The following is a 15,326-nucleotide window of genomic DNA, read 5'->3' as shown; positions in this document are numbered from 1 at the left end:
GGCGTTGACCAAAAATTTACTGTCGCCTCAAGACGTTGCCCCACCATGGACCTGATCCCCCACCTGACGTATACAGGACGAGGTAGCGACCCCTCTTACATTTGAATGGCAAGCGTCACTCACGATGGTTCTGATCGATTTCACGTTCACTCACATCAAAGTCATATAAAGTCGATTTGTAACATTTTTCATTCATACCAATACTGGCATCATTGATATGTACGGAGCATATGAACCTCGAGTAGGCATAGTATTTGGCCCGGCGAGTCTAGTGGTACCGCTTGTTTCAATCTTGGAAGCAATGTAATGTGGTCATGATACATGGTAATAGTATCTCCCACGGACATGAATTGTTCCGTTGACAAAGCCTTTCGGCTTTGCGCTGTGCCGTTAGGCATGCACGCGTGACCCTCACAAGGGTCGGTGGTGGAAGTGTAGAAAGGGAACGACGATGGAAACGTGGTGGCGACGTTATACGGAGATATTACATACCCTCAGCCTTGAGCCTGGCCGCCATGAAACGGCTCACCTTTTTGGTCTTGCCATCTCGTTCTTCTACGATGGGACTTTCTTCGTCCTCTTCAGTTGCCTTGAATCCGCCTTGTCGCTGGATGAAGCGATTACGCGCCTTGTGATACTCTGCTTTGATCTCGCGGTCCAAGAGAACTGGATCAAACTCATCAGGTGCCTGGGGCTCTGAGGGTAGAGGGGCGTGCTCGGTAATGGTAGTGGCTAGTGGTCGTCCAGCTGGGCCACTTGGCACAGGCGACGCTTCTGGGACCGGAGGTGTTGGCAGCATCTGGGGAGGAGTGTTCGTCGCAGCGCGGGCACTCTTGAACCTGGACATCTTGGCGGGTTTGGGTGGCTCTACCGGAGCGGCAGGGACGGCAGATCGCTCGACAATGGTATCGGATATGGTCGTTGTCGATCTAACAGGTAACCGCGCGGCTCCAGCTGGTTCTTGTATTGGCTTTGGCGCTTCAGATATGTCCAGGTCGTCGGCAAAGCGCACTCCCTTCTTCTTCGACTCCTTTGTATCAGCCGGCGCCGGCATTGTCGCAGGAGAAGCCATGGACTCATCGAACTGATCGTCGCTCTTCACTTTCATGGTACGAATGTCTCCGATGTGGTCTTCGAGAGATGGCTTGCCCGACTCAGGCCCTACATTCTCAAGCATGCGAGCGCCCAACTTCTTCTCAAGTTCCATCATCTGCTTGCGATAGTCCTCGGTGATGACAGGCTTGGTGCTGCGGCCATACTCGTCTTCTTCTTCGTCGTCCTCAGTGTCGTAGTCGCCGTAGTCGTCATCTTCTTCGTCAGAGTACGACGCAGTAGGCTGGTCCAGATCGAGTTCAGCGACAATCTGTCCGACTTCCGACATGCCATACTGAAGCATTTGCCGTCTCAGCTCGGCTTCCTCTGCAGACTCGTCATCTGGTATAATGGCATTGGCCAAGCTCTCGTAGTCGTCCTGCGTGAGCTCCTCATCGACAGAGAATTTTGCTTCGTAGTCGGGTTGTGCAGGTTGTGGTGTAGCTTTCGGAGTTGGTTCGACGTCGACCTCCTCAGAGAAAGACACTGACTTCTTGACAGGCTCTGGGTCTGAAGCTTGGGAGGAGGGTAGAGTGGACGTGTTTTCGGAGGAGGACGGACTAGATTTCGACTCTGGTGTGGTGTGTGAAGTTGGCGTAGACGTGGACGGCGCATCTGGAGAAGCTTCTTGCGCCTCTGCTGCGTTCTTCTTCTCCAGCTCCGCCTTCTGGACACCAGCCTTGCGTAGGACCTCAACAAGCTCAGCTGCAGCCTTGCCCGTCTGATTCACAGAGCTCGAAACCTCGTTGCCATCGTCATCGAGTTCTTCCTCAATGTCCATCATCGGCTCGCCCTCTTCATTGTCCATGCCTGGCTCCAACAGAACATCGACACCAGCAAGCTTCTTCTCAGCAGCATCGAGGTTCTTTTCGATCGTAGCACTGCTCGTCCGAACATAGTCAATGCGTCTAGAGATCATGTCAATAACTTGGTTAGCAGTGCGTTCCATGGGCGAGTTCTTGCAGAGCAGCTCCTCGACTTCCTTGTGGTCCAGCAGGGTAAGGTCGAGGTCGCGTGCCATCTCACGTATCTGTGAGGGTGAAGGGTCGCTGGCGCCTTGGATCTCTTCCTTGAGCGCCTCATACTCAGCCTCCCAGGTCGTCCAGTGGGAGAGGGCTTTGCGCAGCTTATCGACATTTTGCTGCAGCTGCACGCGGCGGCGCTCAATCTCCTCTAGGGCGCTCTGTGTTGAGGCTGCCATTTTTGCTGATGTGGTGAGTGGGTTGTGGAAGAAGGAAAGGTGAAGGAATTTTGTGTACGAGAAAAAGCGTCGGTCTTGGCGTCAGGCCCCACAAGGGAAACCATGCAAGCCATGCATACAGATCGTCGGTATGTCGTCTGTCAGACAGGAGCAGTTCCTGGACCTCAGATTCAGTGATTATCCACTCGTCTACATCTCTATCGATCCCAGACATGCTCCCTATCTCGTAAGACGACCGGCGACTTCCACCCGCTGAGTCAGCAACAAACCTCAAGATCCCGAGGCCCCATCCTCGCAGCTCCATCGCCTCCGCCTCATACCCGCCATGTCGAAATCCGCGCGCGGCGCCGACGCGTCCAAGCCAGATGGCGGTGCGTCTCTCTCCAAAACCCTCTACAACTTGTCTTTACAGCAGTCACAACCCCCACGTTCCCTCGCTGACGATGCATCAGACTCTTGCCCCGTATGCAGGTCGTCGCGCTTCCTCAACTCCAACATGCAGTTCAAGATCAACCCGATATGCTACCACAAAATGTGCGATACCTGCGTGGATCGGCTCTTTGGCAAGGGCAACAGTATATGTCCTGTTGCTGGATGCGCAAAGACGCTGGCTTATCGGAACTTTCGGAGGGCGACGTTTGAGGATCTGAAGGTTGAGCGGGAGGTGGATCTGAGGAAGAAGGTCATGAAGATGTAGGTGCTATTGACGCATAACAACGACGTCTGGCTAACAATCTACAGCATGAACAAAACAGAAGATGACTTCGAGTCCCTCCGCGACTACAACGATTACCTCGAGCAAGTCGAAGAAATCAACTGGAACCTCATCCTCAACATCGACGTAGACGCGACCTGGGCGAAACTAAAAAAGTTCGAAGCCCTCCAAAAAGCCGAATTAGAAGCCGCCGCCCGCAACAAGAGCACCGGCATCAAAGACGACGTAGACCCCGGTTTCGCAATCCGCGGACTGAAGAAGCGCGTCGCGCCGCCCGTCGAAGCACCCTTCGACCCATTCGGCGGCTACACCATCGCGCCGCAATACTACGTCCTCCAGGACAGCTACGAGGTGGACTGGTACGCGCGTATGAAACGAGATCCAGCGCATCTGGTGGGAGGACACAGCTTGCAAGACTACTGCAGTCGGACACTACGGGAAGCATTCGGTGGCCTGGGTGTCTTTGTCGAAGACGAGATTCCCGCGCGCGAAGCTCCGTCCATGTCCATGGACGCGGATGTTGGTACTGAGCATGCCGCGACGGCAGCCATGAGCAGAGATGTCATCATGGACGACGTTTTCTAGTTTTCTTGCACTGTGATACCCGGCTTCAGGCCAGCATCTGGGCGGCGTTGAGATGGCGTTTGAGTAGATGAGATTATTCTTCATGGCATTGTTCTAGGGATTATATCCTGCTTTGCCCAACCTCACCTGCAGCTCCGTGATAGCCAATGTCGTTGTACCCGAACTGCTCCTCAGGCAGCGCGTAACCGTCTCCACCCCTACCCCGTTGCGCCCGTGCAGCGATGGGATTCGGGTTGATGTCCCTTCCTGTGTCCTCTTCATCTTTCTTCGCTTCCCCTCCGTTCAACACATCCAACTGCTGAAACACGCCCCTCGTCCTCGCGCCCCTCATGACCTTGACATCTAAGCCCAACGCGCACCCGGTTGCCACAAAGCCTAGCAACGCGAAGCTGAACAGCGCCTTGTACATCCTGCACACGCTAACCCCGGTGTCTGATTCCCAGCTATCCGCGTCGCAAACGTGTGCCAATGTGCCCGAACACCACCACGCCAGCAGAGCGAAGGACACAGTCCAGAGGAGCGCGAGGACGCTGTTGAGAATCAGGTTGAGGGACGCGGATAGGCCGTGGCGGAAGTGTAGGACGATCGTGATTGTGAGTGCCGCGGGGGTGAGGAGGGATACGGTCATTAGCTGAGTAATAGTTAGCAATGCAATAAACGTATGTAGTAGGTAAATAGCCAGGACGAAATGAGGAAGAGACTTACTAAGATAAACGTCCACGGCAACCTATACCCATCATGCGCCAATTCACGCAGGAAGTAAAACATGATGCTCGCTACTACTAAGGACGAAAGCAGTTGCGCGCATCGTGTGATGTGGAAGGGTAGGAATGGGTACGCTGTGGGCTTCACCCGCGTCTTGCGCGGTGCCATGGTGGGCGAATATGTGATGTGCTATTTGGCGCTGTAGAAACGATTGCGGTATGTAGGAGATAATAATAGTAGAGGTGTTAGTGGATGAGCAAAGATCGCATCTCCGTCATGTCCATGTTGAGACGCGGAGTTTTGACCAAACTAGGGGTCCAGCTGGCTGGCTGGCCTGGGCAGCTCAGCTTTCTCGTGTTGCGGCGGTTGGGCCGGGATGCCACCTTTTGAGCGGTAGACATGTGTAACGGCTATAAGTGTATCAATATCCCATGGTAGAATGTTGTCTCGCAGTTGCGGTGTATTGTCGTGAGGATAGCCTTGTTCGTTCCTGCTCATAGAGGACATCAGGCACCCGACTAGCGCGCCTGCCCACTTGGGCGTTTCGGTGTTCTACAGCTTTTGATCATGATTTCATTGATGGATGATTGCCTCTTTACCACGTTCTTGCTACACGCACTTCTACCGCTCGCGCATGCTCGGAACAACGGAAATGTAGCGTTGGCGGCAGATTTGGGGGTGTTCAAAAACCATGGACCGTTGCCACCAGTGTGGAATACGGCTCACGCATCATGCAATAAAGCGTCTAGTTCCCGTTCATCAACTCCCGGACCCACATTGCGGCTGAGTAGTCGAACAAGTCTTCACCATGTCCCCGGAAGCCATAGGTACCATGTTCCCGATGGAGTGGCTCTCAGCATAACGTCGACGCCAGGGATCGCGACCGCACCGCCTCGAGAGCACCAGAAAGCACAGAAGCTCCCATGAAGTATCCGGATTACTCATACGAGATCCCCGGTAGACGGCGTAAGGACGCAGGCAAAGAGTGGGTGTCGTGCCCATCCCCTGTCCCGTCTCGCATCGGATAAAATGGATACACGATATCAGGCCCGCACCTGCATACGGAATCTTGGATCTCGGCCCAAGATCTCGATGTCGCTAGCATGCTTTTTCTAGTTCAGTAGCGCTGACAAGTAATTTATATTCTGCTGGTATGCTCGAGGGCGGCGATTCACTGGTTTCCGAGTCTTGTATCGGCTATTCATTCTTTTGAGAGAGCGCTGCTTTTCCACGGGACGCGATTATGAAATTACAGACGTCCACCTTGCTAGCTTTTGCGTTGTTGGAGTACGGTAGTGCCGCAGTTTTCGAGCGGGAGGTAAAGGGATCCGTTAATTCTAGCTCTTATGACTTTGTACGTTGCCTTTTGAAGCCAACAGGTTCTATCCCGATTCCGAAGATGATCTAACAGACGATATAGATTGTAATTGGAGGTGGAACTGCAGGCCTCGCCGTCGCTTCACGCATCAGTCTTGGACTCCCAGATCTCAACGTCCTTGTCATAGAAGCTGGACCCGATGGCCGCCAGGAACCAGGTATCAGCGTACCAGGAAGAAAGGGATCAACACTTGGTGGCAAATATGACTGGAACTTCACCACCATTGCGCAACCCGGCGCCAACAACCGCGTCTTTGCGCAGAACCGTGGCAAAGTCCTCGGAGGATCCTCTGCTCTCAATCTCATGACATGGGACAGAACTTCCGAGTACGAACTAGACGCATGGGAGAAGCAGCTCGGCAACAAAGGATGGAACTGGAAGAACTTGTACGCTGCAATGTTGAAGTGCGAGACATTCCTACCGTCGCCGGCATACGGCACCGAGGGAGTCGGCACAACGGGGCCCATCCGCACGCTCATCAACAGGATCTTTCCCCGTCACCAGTCCTCATGGTATCCCACTATGAATAGCCTCGGCTTGGCGACGAATCGAGAGAGCCTGAACGGTAACCCCATAGGTGTCTCGACCCAACCGAGCAACGTCAGCCCCAACTACACTCGCTCTTACGCCCCAGAATACCTCAAACTTGCCAAGGATAACCTGGTGTTGAAGCTAGACACGCGTGTGGCGAAGATCAACTTCAAAGGAAAGACTGCTGTCGGCGTCACGCTGGAAAACGGTACAACAATCACCGCGCGAAAGGAGGTCATTCTCTCGGCTGGATCGTTTCAAACTCCTGGTCTTCTGGAACACTCCGGCATTGGCAACTCTACTCTCCTCAAGAACCTCGGTATTCCTGTTGTCAAGCATCTACCTTCGGTTGGCGAGAACCTCCAAGACCACATTCGCATCCAAATCTCCTACCAGTTGAAGCCCGAATACCCTTCCTTCGACGTCCTCAAGAACGCCACCCGCGCAGCCGCTGAGCTAGCCCTCTACAACGCGGACGAGGTGTCACTTTATGACTACACCGCCAGCGGCTATGCATACTTCCCCTGGGGCACCGTCAGCAACTCCACTGCATCCACGCTCCGCAACCTCGTTGACAGCGACGCGAGCTTGACGTCTGCAACCGACAAGTTGAAGAAATCATACTTCTCCCCCGCTCTCAGCACAAAGGTCCCCCAACTAGAAGTCATCTTCTCAGACGGCTACACAGGCCTGAAGGGCTACCCCGCCGCCAACTCCACCCAATTCGGCATCGGCACATTCGCACTAATCGGCGTGGTTCAACACCCCCTCAGCAAAGGAAACGTCCACATCTCCTCCCTTAACATCAGCGACAAACCGCTCATAAACCCAAACTACCTCTCCCACCCCTACGACCTCGAAGCCGCCACAAACCTCGCTAAATACATGCGTAAGATCGCTTCCACCGCGCCCATGAGCGAGGTCTGGACAAATGAGTACGAACCGGGCAGTGCTGTGCAGACGGATGCGGATTGGCGCAAGTATGCGCTGGCGAATACGTTGAGTATTTATCATCCTATTGGTACTGCTGCGCTGCTGCCGGAGAAGGATGGTGGTGTTGTGGATAAGGAGTTGAAGGTGTATGGTACTAAGGGGTTGAGGGTGGTGGATGCGAGTGTTATTCCTCTTTTGCCGAGTGCGCATTTGCAGACGCTTGTTTATGGGATTGCGGAGATGGCTGCGGAGATGATTGTTAGGGAGCATAGTTAGGCGGTAGGTTGTCAGTGAATATGTCCACGATACTTGGATCAAAGATGTTGACTGAGCGGCAAGACAGCTGCACCAGATTACACAGGCACGCCAACCTTAGAAAAATCTGAACAGGTCTAGAGCCTACATCGACGTTAAGACACCTACTTTGCAGGGTTCTATGTTAATGTAGGCTGCAGACATGTTCGGTTTTATGCTTGTATGAGGTGCAGGTCTCTGTAACTGACGCGTTATTCCATGCCGGTCATGCTTCATAAGCGTGTTACTTCCTTCTTCTAAGGCCTCCCGACCCGTTTGGGCTAGCTTCCCTTCCCCCGCATGTAAGGCCGACCTTAACCATCACTATTTGGAAGCCGCCGATGGCGACATGCCGCGGTATCACTGCCAATGCGCCCTTCGGATGACACCTCAACAATTCGGTGCAAAGCATTATTAGGATAGATGCCGACGGCAACAAAGTCATCCTTGGAATGGATGAGCTTCGTCACCAGAGCATGACGCCCAATAATTCTTCCTAGCAGTGCAAGCTATATAACCCAGAGCTCAGACAATAGACACCGGTCAACTGACTACACACCACGAAAACCTCCCTCAGGTTCACTTCACAAGCCATCAACATGTCTTTCTCGATAGGCATGCCCTGGAACGAGGGCGAAGAGAAGATGCACCGCCTCCTCCGCATTCCGCCTCAAGACAATCCAACATCAGCCATGCTCACACCACAAGCAGCGTTCATGTTCCAACGCGCCCCTCTGCTCGCATTCGGGACTCTAGATACACAGGATCGGCCTTGGACGACACTATGGGGTGGCGAACCTGGTTTCTCAGAGCCGCTTGGTGGAGGTTTCAACGGTACAAGGACTCTCGTCGACGGCAAGCATGATCCTGTTGTGCAAGCGCTCGTGGGCGGTAGCGAGAAAGGTGGGGAAAGCAAGACGACTCAGGCGAAAGACGGTGGGAAGCTAGTAGCAGGTTTAGCCATCGACCTGATGACAAGAAAGAGAGTCAAGACCGCCGGCCGCATGGTCGCAGGGACGATAAAAGACGTCGAAGTCGAAATAGAAGGCGAAGAGAACAGGAAACAAACACAACTCCAACTCGTCACCAAGATCGAGCAAAGTCTCGGGAATTGCCCAAAGTACCTCAACCAATACGAAATCCGACCCGCGCTTTTAGACCCAGAACTGGTGTCGCAAGGCTCGTCGTTGTCTGAAGAAGGAACAGCGCTGATATCGAAATCCGACATGTTCTTTCTCTCCACCAGCACAGAAGATGACATGGATGTTAACCACCGCGGAGGTCCACCGGGCTTCGTCCGAATCGTGTCTCCAACTACCCTCGCCTATCCCGAGTATTCTGGGAACCGGCTTTACCAGTCCCTCGGCAACCTCATGCTCAATCCGAAAATCGGGCTCACGTTTCCAGACTACGAGACTGGAGATGTGCTGTACATAACAGGCGCGACCGAGATCCTCGCTGGCACAGACGCCTCCGCCCTCCTCCCAGGCAGTAATCTCGCCGTTAGAATCGAGATTGAGGAATGCCGGTACGTAAAAACCGGTCTACCATTCCGCGGAACAAAGAAAACACCAAGTCCCTACAACCCACTCGTCCGCACACTAGCTACCGAAGGCAACATCCGCGGCGCCCTCTCCTCTTCCAATTCCCCCTCCACGCGCCAAACAGCCCTTCTCACAAAGAAAGAGATCCTCACACCCACCATCGCACGCTTCACTTTCTCCGTCGATGGCGGCCTCACATACCGCGCTGGCCAATGGATCGCGCTTGATTTCAGTCAAGAGCTCGATGTGGGGTATGAGCATATGCGGGACGAGGATCCGGGGAGTTTGAACGATGATTTTGTTAGGACGTTTACGATTTCTTCGGCACTGGCACGGGATGGGGGGGATGGGGATGGGGATGGGGAGGGAGATAAGGAGAAGGAGAAGGAGTTTGAGATTACAATCAGAAAGGTGGGTGCTGTGACGGGATTTTTGTTCCAGCAGAATGAGCGGGCGGGGTTGGAAGTGGGTGTTTTGGGGGTGGGAGGGGAGTTTAAAGTCGAGAGTGCTAGGGATGGGGAGGGGAAAAACGTTTTTGTGGCTGGGGGTGTGGGTGTCACTCCTCTTTTCGGTCAGATCGGTGGGCTGGATTTGCAAAACGGCGGGTTCATGTTGCTGTGGGCGGTGAGGGGGGAGGATGTGGGGTTGGTGCTGGATACATTCAAGCGGTATCCTGGGCTGGGGAAGTGTGCGAAGGTGTTTTTGACTGGGCGGGCTGTGGAGGTTGAGCTTGCTACGATGAGAGATGAGATCAAGGCGCAGGCGGATGTGGTGGAGAGGAGGATGATGAAGGAAGATGTACAGCATATGCAGGCTGAGACGTGGTATGTGTGTGCTGGAAAGGGGATGAGGAAAGAGGTTACGGGGTGGCTTGAGGGGCAGAAAGTAGTGTTTGAAGACTTTGATTATTGAGAACTGGGTACGGTGGGTTACTCTCCTTCCGCAACTTCGTCTGGGAACCGCATCATTGACTTCTCCGGTTTATTAGTACCGTCTTTCCAACCCTACGAAGGTATTGTTGTCATATTTTTTACTAGGGTGAAAACTAAAAGGGTGTGCTGCAGACTGCATCGATGGGAAAGGAATATTGACAAAGGTTCTGAGGCGATGTAGTCTTCTGGGGTTAGAGCTTTAGGCGGCATTGAGTGACATGCCCAGCAACGAGAAGGGCAACGAACGTAGAGGTGTACGAGCCACAGCTTCGGTCTGCATCGAGACATCCACCATGATCGGCAACTGTCAAGGGCTCGTGAGAGTGCTTTCTGAATACATCGAAAGAGCGCTCATCGAGGTACTTCCAAGGTTCTCCGTGGGGTAGATGCGTCTCTCACTGCCAGAGTTCCTTGCATATGGCTTCTGACAACAAAAGAACACCGAGGTGTGCCACGGCCTGGCGCTGGAAGTGGTAGTGTGGGACCCGACCATGGTCTCGGAGACCGCAATCTGGCAGGTGCCTTCGCAGCGCAAGCTATGAGTTGATGTTTGGTGTGGTAGTGTGATTTGAGTAGTGTCCTGGTTGATTGGGCTGTTTGGGTTGCCTCAGATGCGGGTAGTGTGGGTGTCTCGTCGACCTTCCATATGCGAATGAAGAGGAATGTTGGCTGCGTCTTCGCATTGGGTGTGGCGCACAGGTAATGTCTAGACTGGAGACCTTGACCTAGCGCGGTAAACTACACGCATTACTCAAGCAAGCTAGATCTGGTGAGCGTGTCTTCCTCGACATGCGTCGTCAAAGGATGATACTATTGGGCATATTCGGTACCTAGGTAGCGACAGAACCTGGGGTCGGCGACCCCAATGTGCCATATCTCCACGTGTACAAGATCGCTACCCGGCATTAGATGCCTTCCAGATAGGCTGTCGCCGAGTCGTTCAAGTTATTCGCACAGTATGAATTGGTGGCGCGTGCCGTCTACAAAGCATTGAACTCTACCAAAGCAACAGCGCAGAAGTTTATGTATACTCCAACCCATAATTTCGCATACTGAAACATCTTGAGAATACGACTTAGATCTGTGCCGCGTGCCGCCTACATGGTACTGCACCCTACTAAAGTTACAGGGCAGAACGACATGTATACTGCAACTCAGATTTCCATATACATAAACATCTCTAGAATGCGACTTGAATCTGTGCCGCGTGCCGCCTACATGGTATTATATTCTACCAAAGCAACAGGGCAGAAGGCTATGTATACTTCTAACCAAAATCCTTACACGGTCATAGCTCTTCCACAGTAACTGGCGCGGTCTTCGAATACAATAGCCATAACCCCAGCAAGAACCGCAAGGCCACCCGAGATCGCCGTTCGCTATCGCACATCGTGTCCGATTCAGCATAAGGCGGACGCGATGCCATTTGGGTTCGCCTCAGCTCATCCTCCGATTCCCGCCTCACTTCCGGATCCTTTATGTAATGCTCAGTTTCATTAGGAACATACCCAGGCAGCCCGGGCGGCAAGTGATCAATGATGGAGAGCACACATCTCGCAACCCAAACGAGAGGCTTGATATCCTTGTGGCTTGCGGCCATGATATACAACGTGCGAATGTATGTTCTTTTCTTTTGTAGTAACAATGGCGATACTGTACATCTTTGTTGCTTTGTACTGGAAACATCGCTAGGATTGCTTGTCGATAAGTAAACCGACTGTAGTGTAGTCACGAATCATGCCGATGGGCAACATTGGACAACGCGCCCTTCAAGTTCACATGTCTCACGCACGCAGTGCAAAGGTTCAAGTCGTTCAATGGAATGCTTGCAGATCAACCACGGTGAATACGGAACTAGCTATGTACTCGCAACCTCGTCTGCTGGTAAGATGGCGTGCAGACGACCAACCTTCTCCTCGAACGAAGTGACCGTCTTCGTGCTTCCATCCCAACCTGCAACCACTACACATACTGCAGCCTCGAATATCTTTTCAGGACGGGACAGGTGATTTAGCGATTGGGTTCGCGTGGTAATCATGTTGTTGCTAGCGTGAAGAGCATCGCGTAGCTTCTCATAATCGCCTAGGACGTCGGAGACGGTCTCGATCGACTTTTCCTACATCAACATGGCGTCTCGGTAGGCGTCCTTGAGACTATCGATCAGACTGATGAGAAAACCGGCGTGTTCTTGATGCTGACTGATCATGTCCTCCGGTGTGATGGGTGTTTTCGACGTCCACAAAGGAGGCACAGGTATCGGTGCGGTGTGAAGCGTCTCGGTGATTTGATAAACAGCCTTGAAGAACTCGTGCTGGCACCGCACGACAACAGAGCCAAACAACGCAAGGCGTTTGATCTCGGTAGAGGAGCGTCTGAGTTCGACGTGGGCATCGTTCAGTTGTCGATTGATGCTAGCGAAGCTGTCTTTGCAGTTTGCATGTGTCTCATGAGCATTGTGTAGTTGCTTGTTGATGTTCGTGATGGATTTATCGCGAGCATCGACTGTGCCACCAGACTGTTCCAGCACCCTGTTGGTGCTATTGATGTCGTCCTCTAGGGTTTCGACTTTGCGACGTACCGTTAGGAGATGCTCAGTTTATTTGAAAATATGGCGCATGTGCGTAGCACATGGTTAATGATGGGGGAGAGTACACGTCTCGCTCAACCGGTCCATATTCCATACCTCCTCCTAAACCCTGCGCCTAACCCTCCCCGCAATCCTCTCCCTCGGCCTCATTGTCCCAAACGCCTTCCTCTTATTCCCCGGATCCAGCCTCCTCGCCCCCTCCAAATCACTCACTTCAATCTCAAACACACCCATCAACACCGCTAGTGTCACAATGCCGATATTGCGTGCAAAATGCCGACCAGGACATTTATGTTCGCCGCCACCGAAACTAGTCCAACTACCGCTTAGACCTGCGTCGCTGAACTTTGAGCGGTTATCGGGGTTGTTGGAGGGGGTGGAAGTGGAAGAGGGGGTGGAAGTGGGGGTGGAAGTGGAAGAGGGGTTGGAAGGAGAAGCGGAGGTGTTGACGAGATACCGCTCAGGCCAAAAGGCATCTAGGGGCTTGGCAACAGTTTGGGGGCGGATGGAACGCCAACCCTGGGTGAATTGGCCGGCAAATTTATGGCTGATGAAGACTTGGGTTCCTTTCGGTACACTGTATTTCCCATCTAACTTCCACACCTCACTCGTAACCTCTCGAACCGCGAGGTTGGAACTATACATTCGTGTCGTCTCGGCGTGGAGGCTTTGGAACAGCGGGCGCGAGGTGAGTTGCATGAAGTTATAGCCCTTTGTCTCCTCGTTTACATGACTTTTCATTTCAGATAGCACACGTTGTTGTAGATCTGGATTCCGCAGCGTTTCGAACAGATACCAGAATGTGACGGGCACGGTTAGGCTGGTTCCTCCGTAGAGTAAACCGAGAGTTTGAGCGGACCGGCCTTCGATGCCGTGGCCCGGCATCTCGCTGTATAGTTTCTCGCGTTCTTGGAGAAGACCCGAACCCGCGACAGGATCCCACACGGTGTTTACAGCGTTGGCCTGACGTAAGGCTTCGGATTTTATGGTCCATGTGCGGATTGCGGAGAGGAGGCGGTCGCGGGCGGCGTATGCTTTTGGGATGACGAAGCGGGGGAGGCCCATGAAGAATTGATCTGTGGCTTCAATGTGAATCCAGAGGTCTGTTATGATCTCCGGGTAGGTTTCAATAATCGAACTGCCTAGCAGTGTTTCGGTTATGCCATACGAAAGATGGTATTCGAGGAAGGCGTAAAGGTCGGGGATTTCGTGCCATGTGCCATCAGGTGTCTCAGCGAGGGTTTCAGAGATGGTGCGCTTCATGACGTCGAAGAGGCGTTGGACGAGGAGACCGAGATTGGACCCGGTTGTGTGTTGTCGGATGTGCGTAGTCTGTATGTAGTCTGTGTTGCTTTCTGGGGAGTTGTAGTATTCGATGGCGGCTTTGGGACTGCTCATTAGTGCGCCCATGATCTTGTCGTGAATGAAGGGATTGGGATCTAGTTCGGCGGAGTTGTTGAGCGCGCCTTTGATGTGCTCGGGGTCGAGGACGAAGAGCAGTCTTTCGCCTGCGCCGTCGAGGAAGAAGGGTGAGCCGTCGCCGTATTCGTTCCTGCTGTCGTGTCAGTTCTGCTACAATGCGATAATTCGGGCCAGTTGTCATTTGGTACTTGCATGCATTTGGCCAGAAAGGCATGCGAATCATAGGCCATTGATAACGCATGTCTGAGTCCTGGTATCCAATACGGCAGTGTAGGTGGTAAGACATTATAGCCTTTGCCGTACTTGATGGATCTGAAGACGTGCGACGACCATATCCTCGTGCAAATACATATCACAGCGATGGCCACGAAGCACTGCGCGAAGAAGCTGTTCTCCAATACTGCAAACACCGACCCAAGTTCGTCATTCACCCTTGTCGCGTTGCTGACATCCATATCGTTGCAAAGTGAGCCTTGGACTCCTTCGATGAAACCCAGAAGAGAGCGTGAGGGCTTTGTAGCAGCTGAAATCTGAGCGTGCACGTGTGCAGAGCAGAATATGGACATCACATGACCAAGACGCAGTGAATATCAGGAGCAGGGTGGTTTGAATGGGGTTGGATGATACCCAACGGCTTATATATTCGTCTTAATGCAAGGAGAATGCAAGGAGAGTCCAAAAAGACGGGAAGACGGCATTTCTGCAAAGCTTGGAGTTGACATCCTTCGACATTCCCAGAGCCTCCGCATCGGACGGACACCTAGAGAAACGGGCCTTTTCTGTTCATCATCATCAGCATGAGCCAAACTTTAGGCCCTTTGCCCTGCGCTTGGTGACGTTATCCATGTGTATCCTCGATGCTGCGCAAACTTGAGCCGATGCTGTAGCAACATCGCAAAAACACTACATGTCAAAACATCTGCAATGTGCGAAGTATGTAAATCCCAGGAAGGTATTGTGTGTGGTGTTGTGCAGCTCACGTGTCACGATAAACCACAAAATCTCCGATCGTCGTCGATGCAGGGCGAGTCAGCGCTAACCCGAAGCGGCGTCTAATCTCTGTGGTATCGGCGGCCTCGTTGGCAGCCTTGGGAACGGTAGGCGCGATGGTTCAACTGGAGGATGTCTTGCATGGCTGTAGTGTACTCGAGCGACAGGTGAAACACCAACGGCGGCTGATTGCGTGCAGGTAGTGCATGAAGGCGCTATTTTTGGTGGCATGGTGTGCATCTGGCGTGCATAGTGCGGAGGTGGAGACGAAGGTTGGCTAGCGTGTCAGGGTCCCGGCTAGAACAACAGAGCTTCGTCAACTCGACATCCTCCGCGCGCCTCGCTGTCATCATCACGCTCCGTCGCGACCTAGATATCCTCCGCCGTTAGCAACTCATCCATTGCATTTCTTTTCCC

General features: G+C 53.0%; 6 protein-coding genes across 6 annotated transcripts; 3 read left to right on the top strand and 3 right to left on the bottom strand.

Moving 5' to 3' along the window:
- Window positions 1–484: 484 nt before the first annotated feature.
- Window positions 485–2,293, bottom strand: J4E93_009931 (uncharacterized protein; the record flags this gene model as incomplete). Its single annotated transcript, XM_049347819.1, has 1 exon — window positions 485–2,293. The coding sequence occupies one exon, from the start codon at window positions 2,291–2,293 to the stop codon at window positions 485–487; it is 1,809 nt and encodes a 602-aa protein (XP_049195048.1).
- Window positions 2,294–2,618: 325 nt separating this feature from the next.
- On the top strand, window positions 2,619–3,593 carry J4E93_009930 (uncharacterized protein; the record flags this gene model as incomplete). Its single annotated transcript, XM_049347818.1, has 2 exons — window positions 2,619–2,986; window positions 3,035–3,593. The coding sequence occupies 2 exons, from the start codon at window positions 2,619–2,621 to the stop codon at window positions 3,591–3,593; spliced, it is 927 nt and encodes a 308-aa protein (XP_049195047.1).
- A 100-nt stretch (window positions 3,594–3,693) lies between these two features.
- J4E93_009929 (uncharacterized protein) lies at window positions 3,694–4,466 on the bottom strand (the record flags this gene model as incomplete). The annotated part of the gene is made up of 2 exons (XM_049347817.1): window positions 3,694–4,224; window positions 4,299–4,466. 2 exons carry the CDS (start codon window positions 4,464–4,466, stop codon window positions 3,694–3,696), a joined length of 699 nt encoding a protein of 232 aa, XP_049195046.1.
- Window positions 4,467–5,541: 1,075 nt separating this feature from the next.
- Window positions 5,542–7,416, top strand: J4E93_009928 (uncharacterized protein; the record flags this gene model as incomplete). The annotated part of the gene is made up of 2 exons (XM_049347816.1): window positions 5,542–5,652; window positions 5,719–7,416. 2 exons carry the CDS (start codon window positions 5,542–5,544, stop codon window positions 7,414–7,416), a joined length of 1,809 nt encoding a protein of 602 aa, XP_049195045.1.
- Window positions 7,417–8,033: 617 nt separating this feature from the next.
- On the top strand, window positions 8,034–9,890 carry J4E93_009927 (uncharacterized protein; the record flags this gene model as incomplete). The annotated part of the gene is made up of 1 exon (XM_049347815.1): window positions 8,034–9,890. One exon carries the CDS (start codon window positions 8,034–8,036, stop codon window positions 9,888–9,890), a length of 1,857 nt encoding a protein of 618 aa, XP_049195044.1.
- Window positions 9,891–12,026: 2,136 nt separating this feature from the next.
- J4E93_009926 (uncharacterized protein) lies at window positions 12,027–14,765 on the bottom strand (the record flags this gene model as incomplete). The annotated part of the gene is made up of 3 exons (XM_049347814.1): window positions 12,027–12,500; window positions 12,618–14,049; window positions 14,728–14,765. The coding sequence occupies 3 exons, from the start codon at window positions 14,763–14,765 to the stop codon at window positions 12,027–12,029; spliced, it is 1,944 nt and encodes a 647-aa protein (XP_049195043.1).
- Between the last annotated feature and the right edge of the window lie 561 nt (window positions 14,766–15,326).

Source organism: Alternaria ventricosa (genome assembly GCF_023758065.1).
Source record: "Alternaria ventricosa strain BMP 2768 chromosome Unknown scaffold_25, whole genome shotgun sequence".
Taxonomy (NCBI): Eukaryota; Fungi; Ascomycota; class Dothideomycetes; order Pleosporales; family Pleosporaceae; genus Alternaria; species Alternaria ventricosa.
Note: the sequence above shows the minus strand (reverse complement) of the source record. Positions and strands in the feature narration are given on the sequence as shown.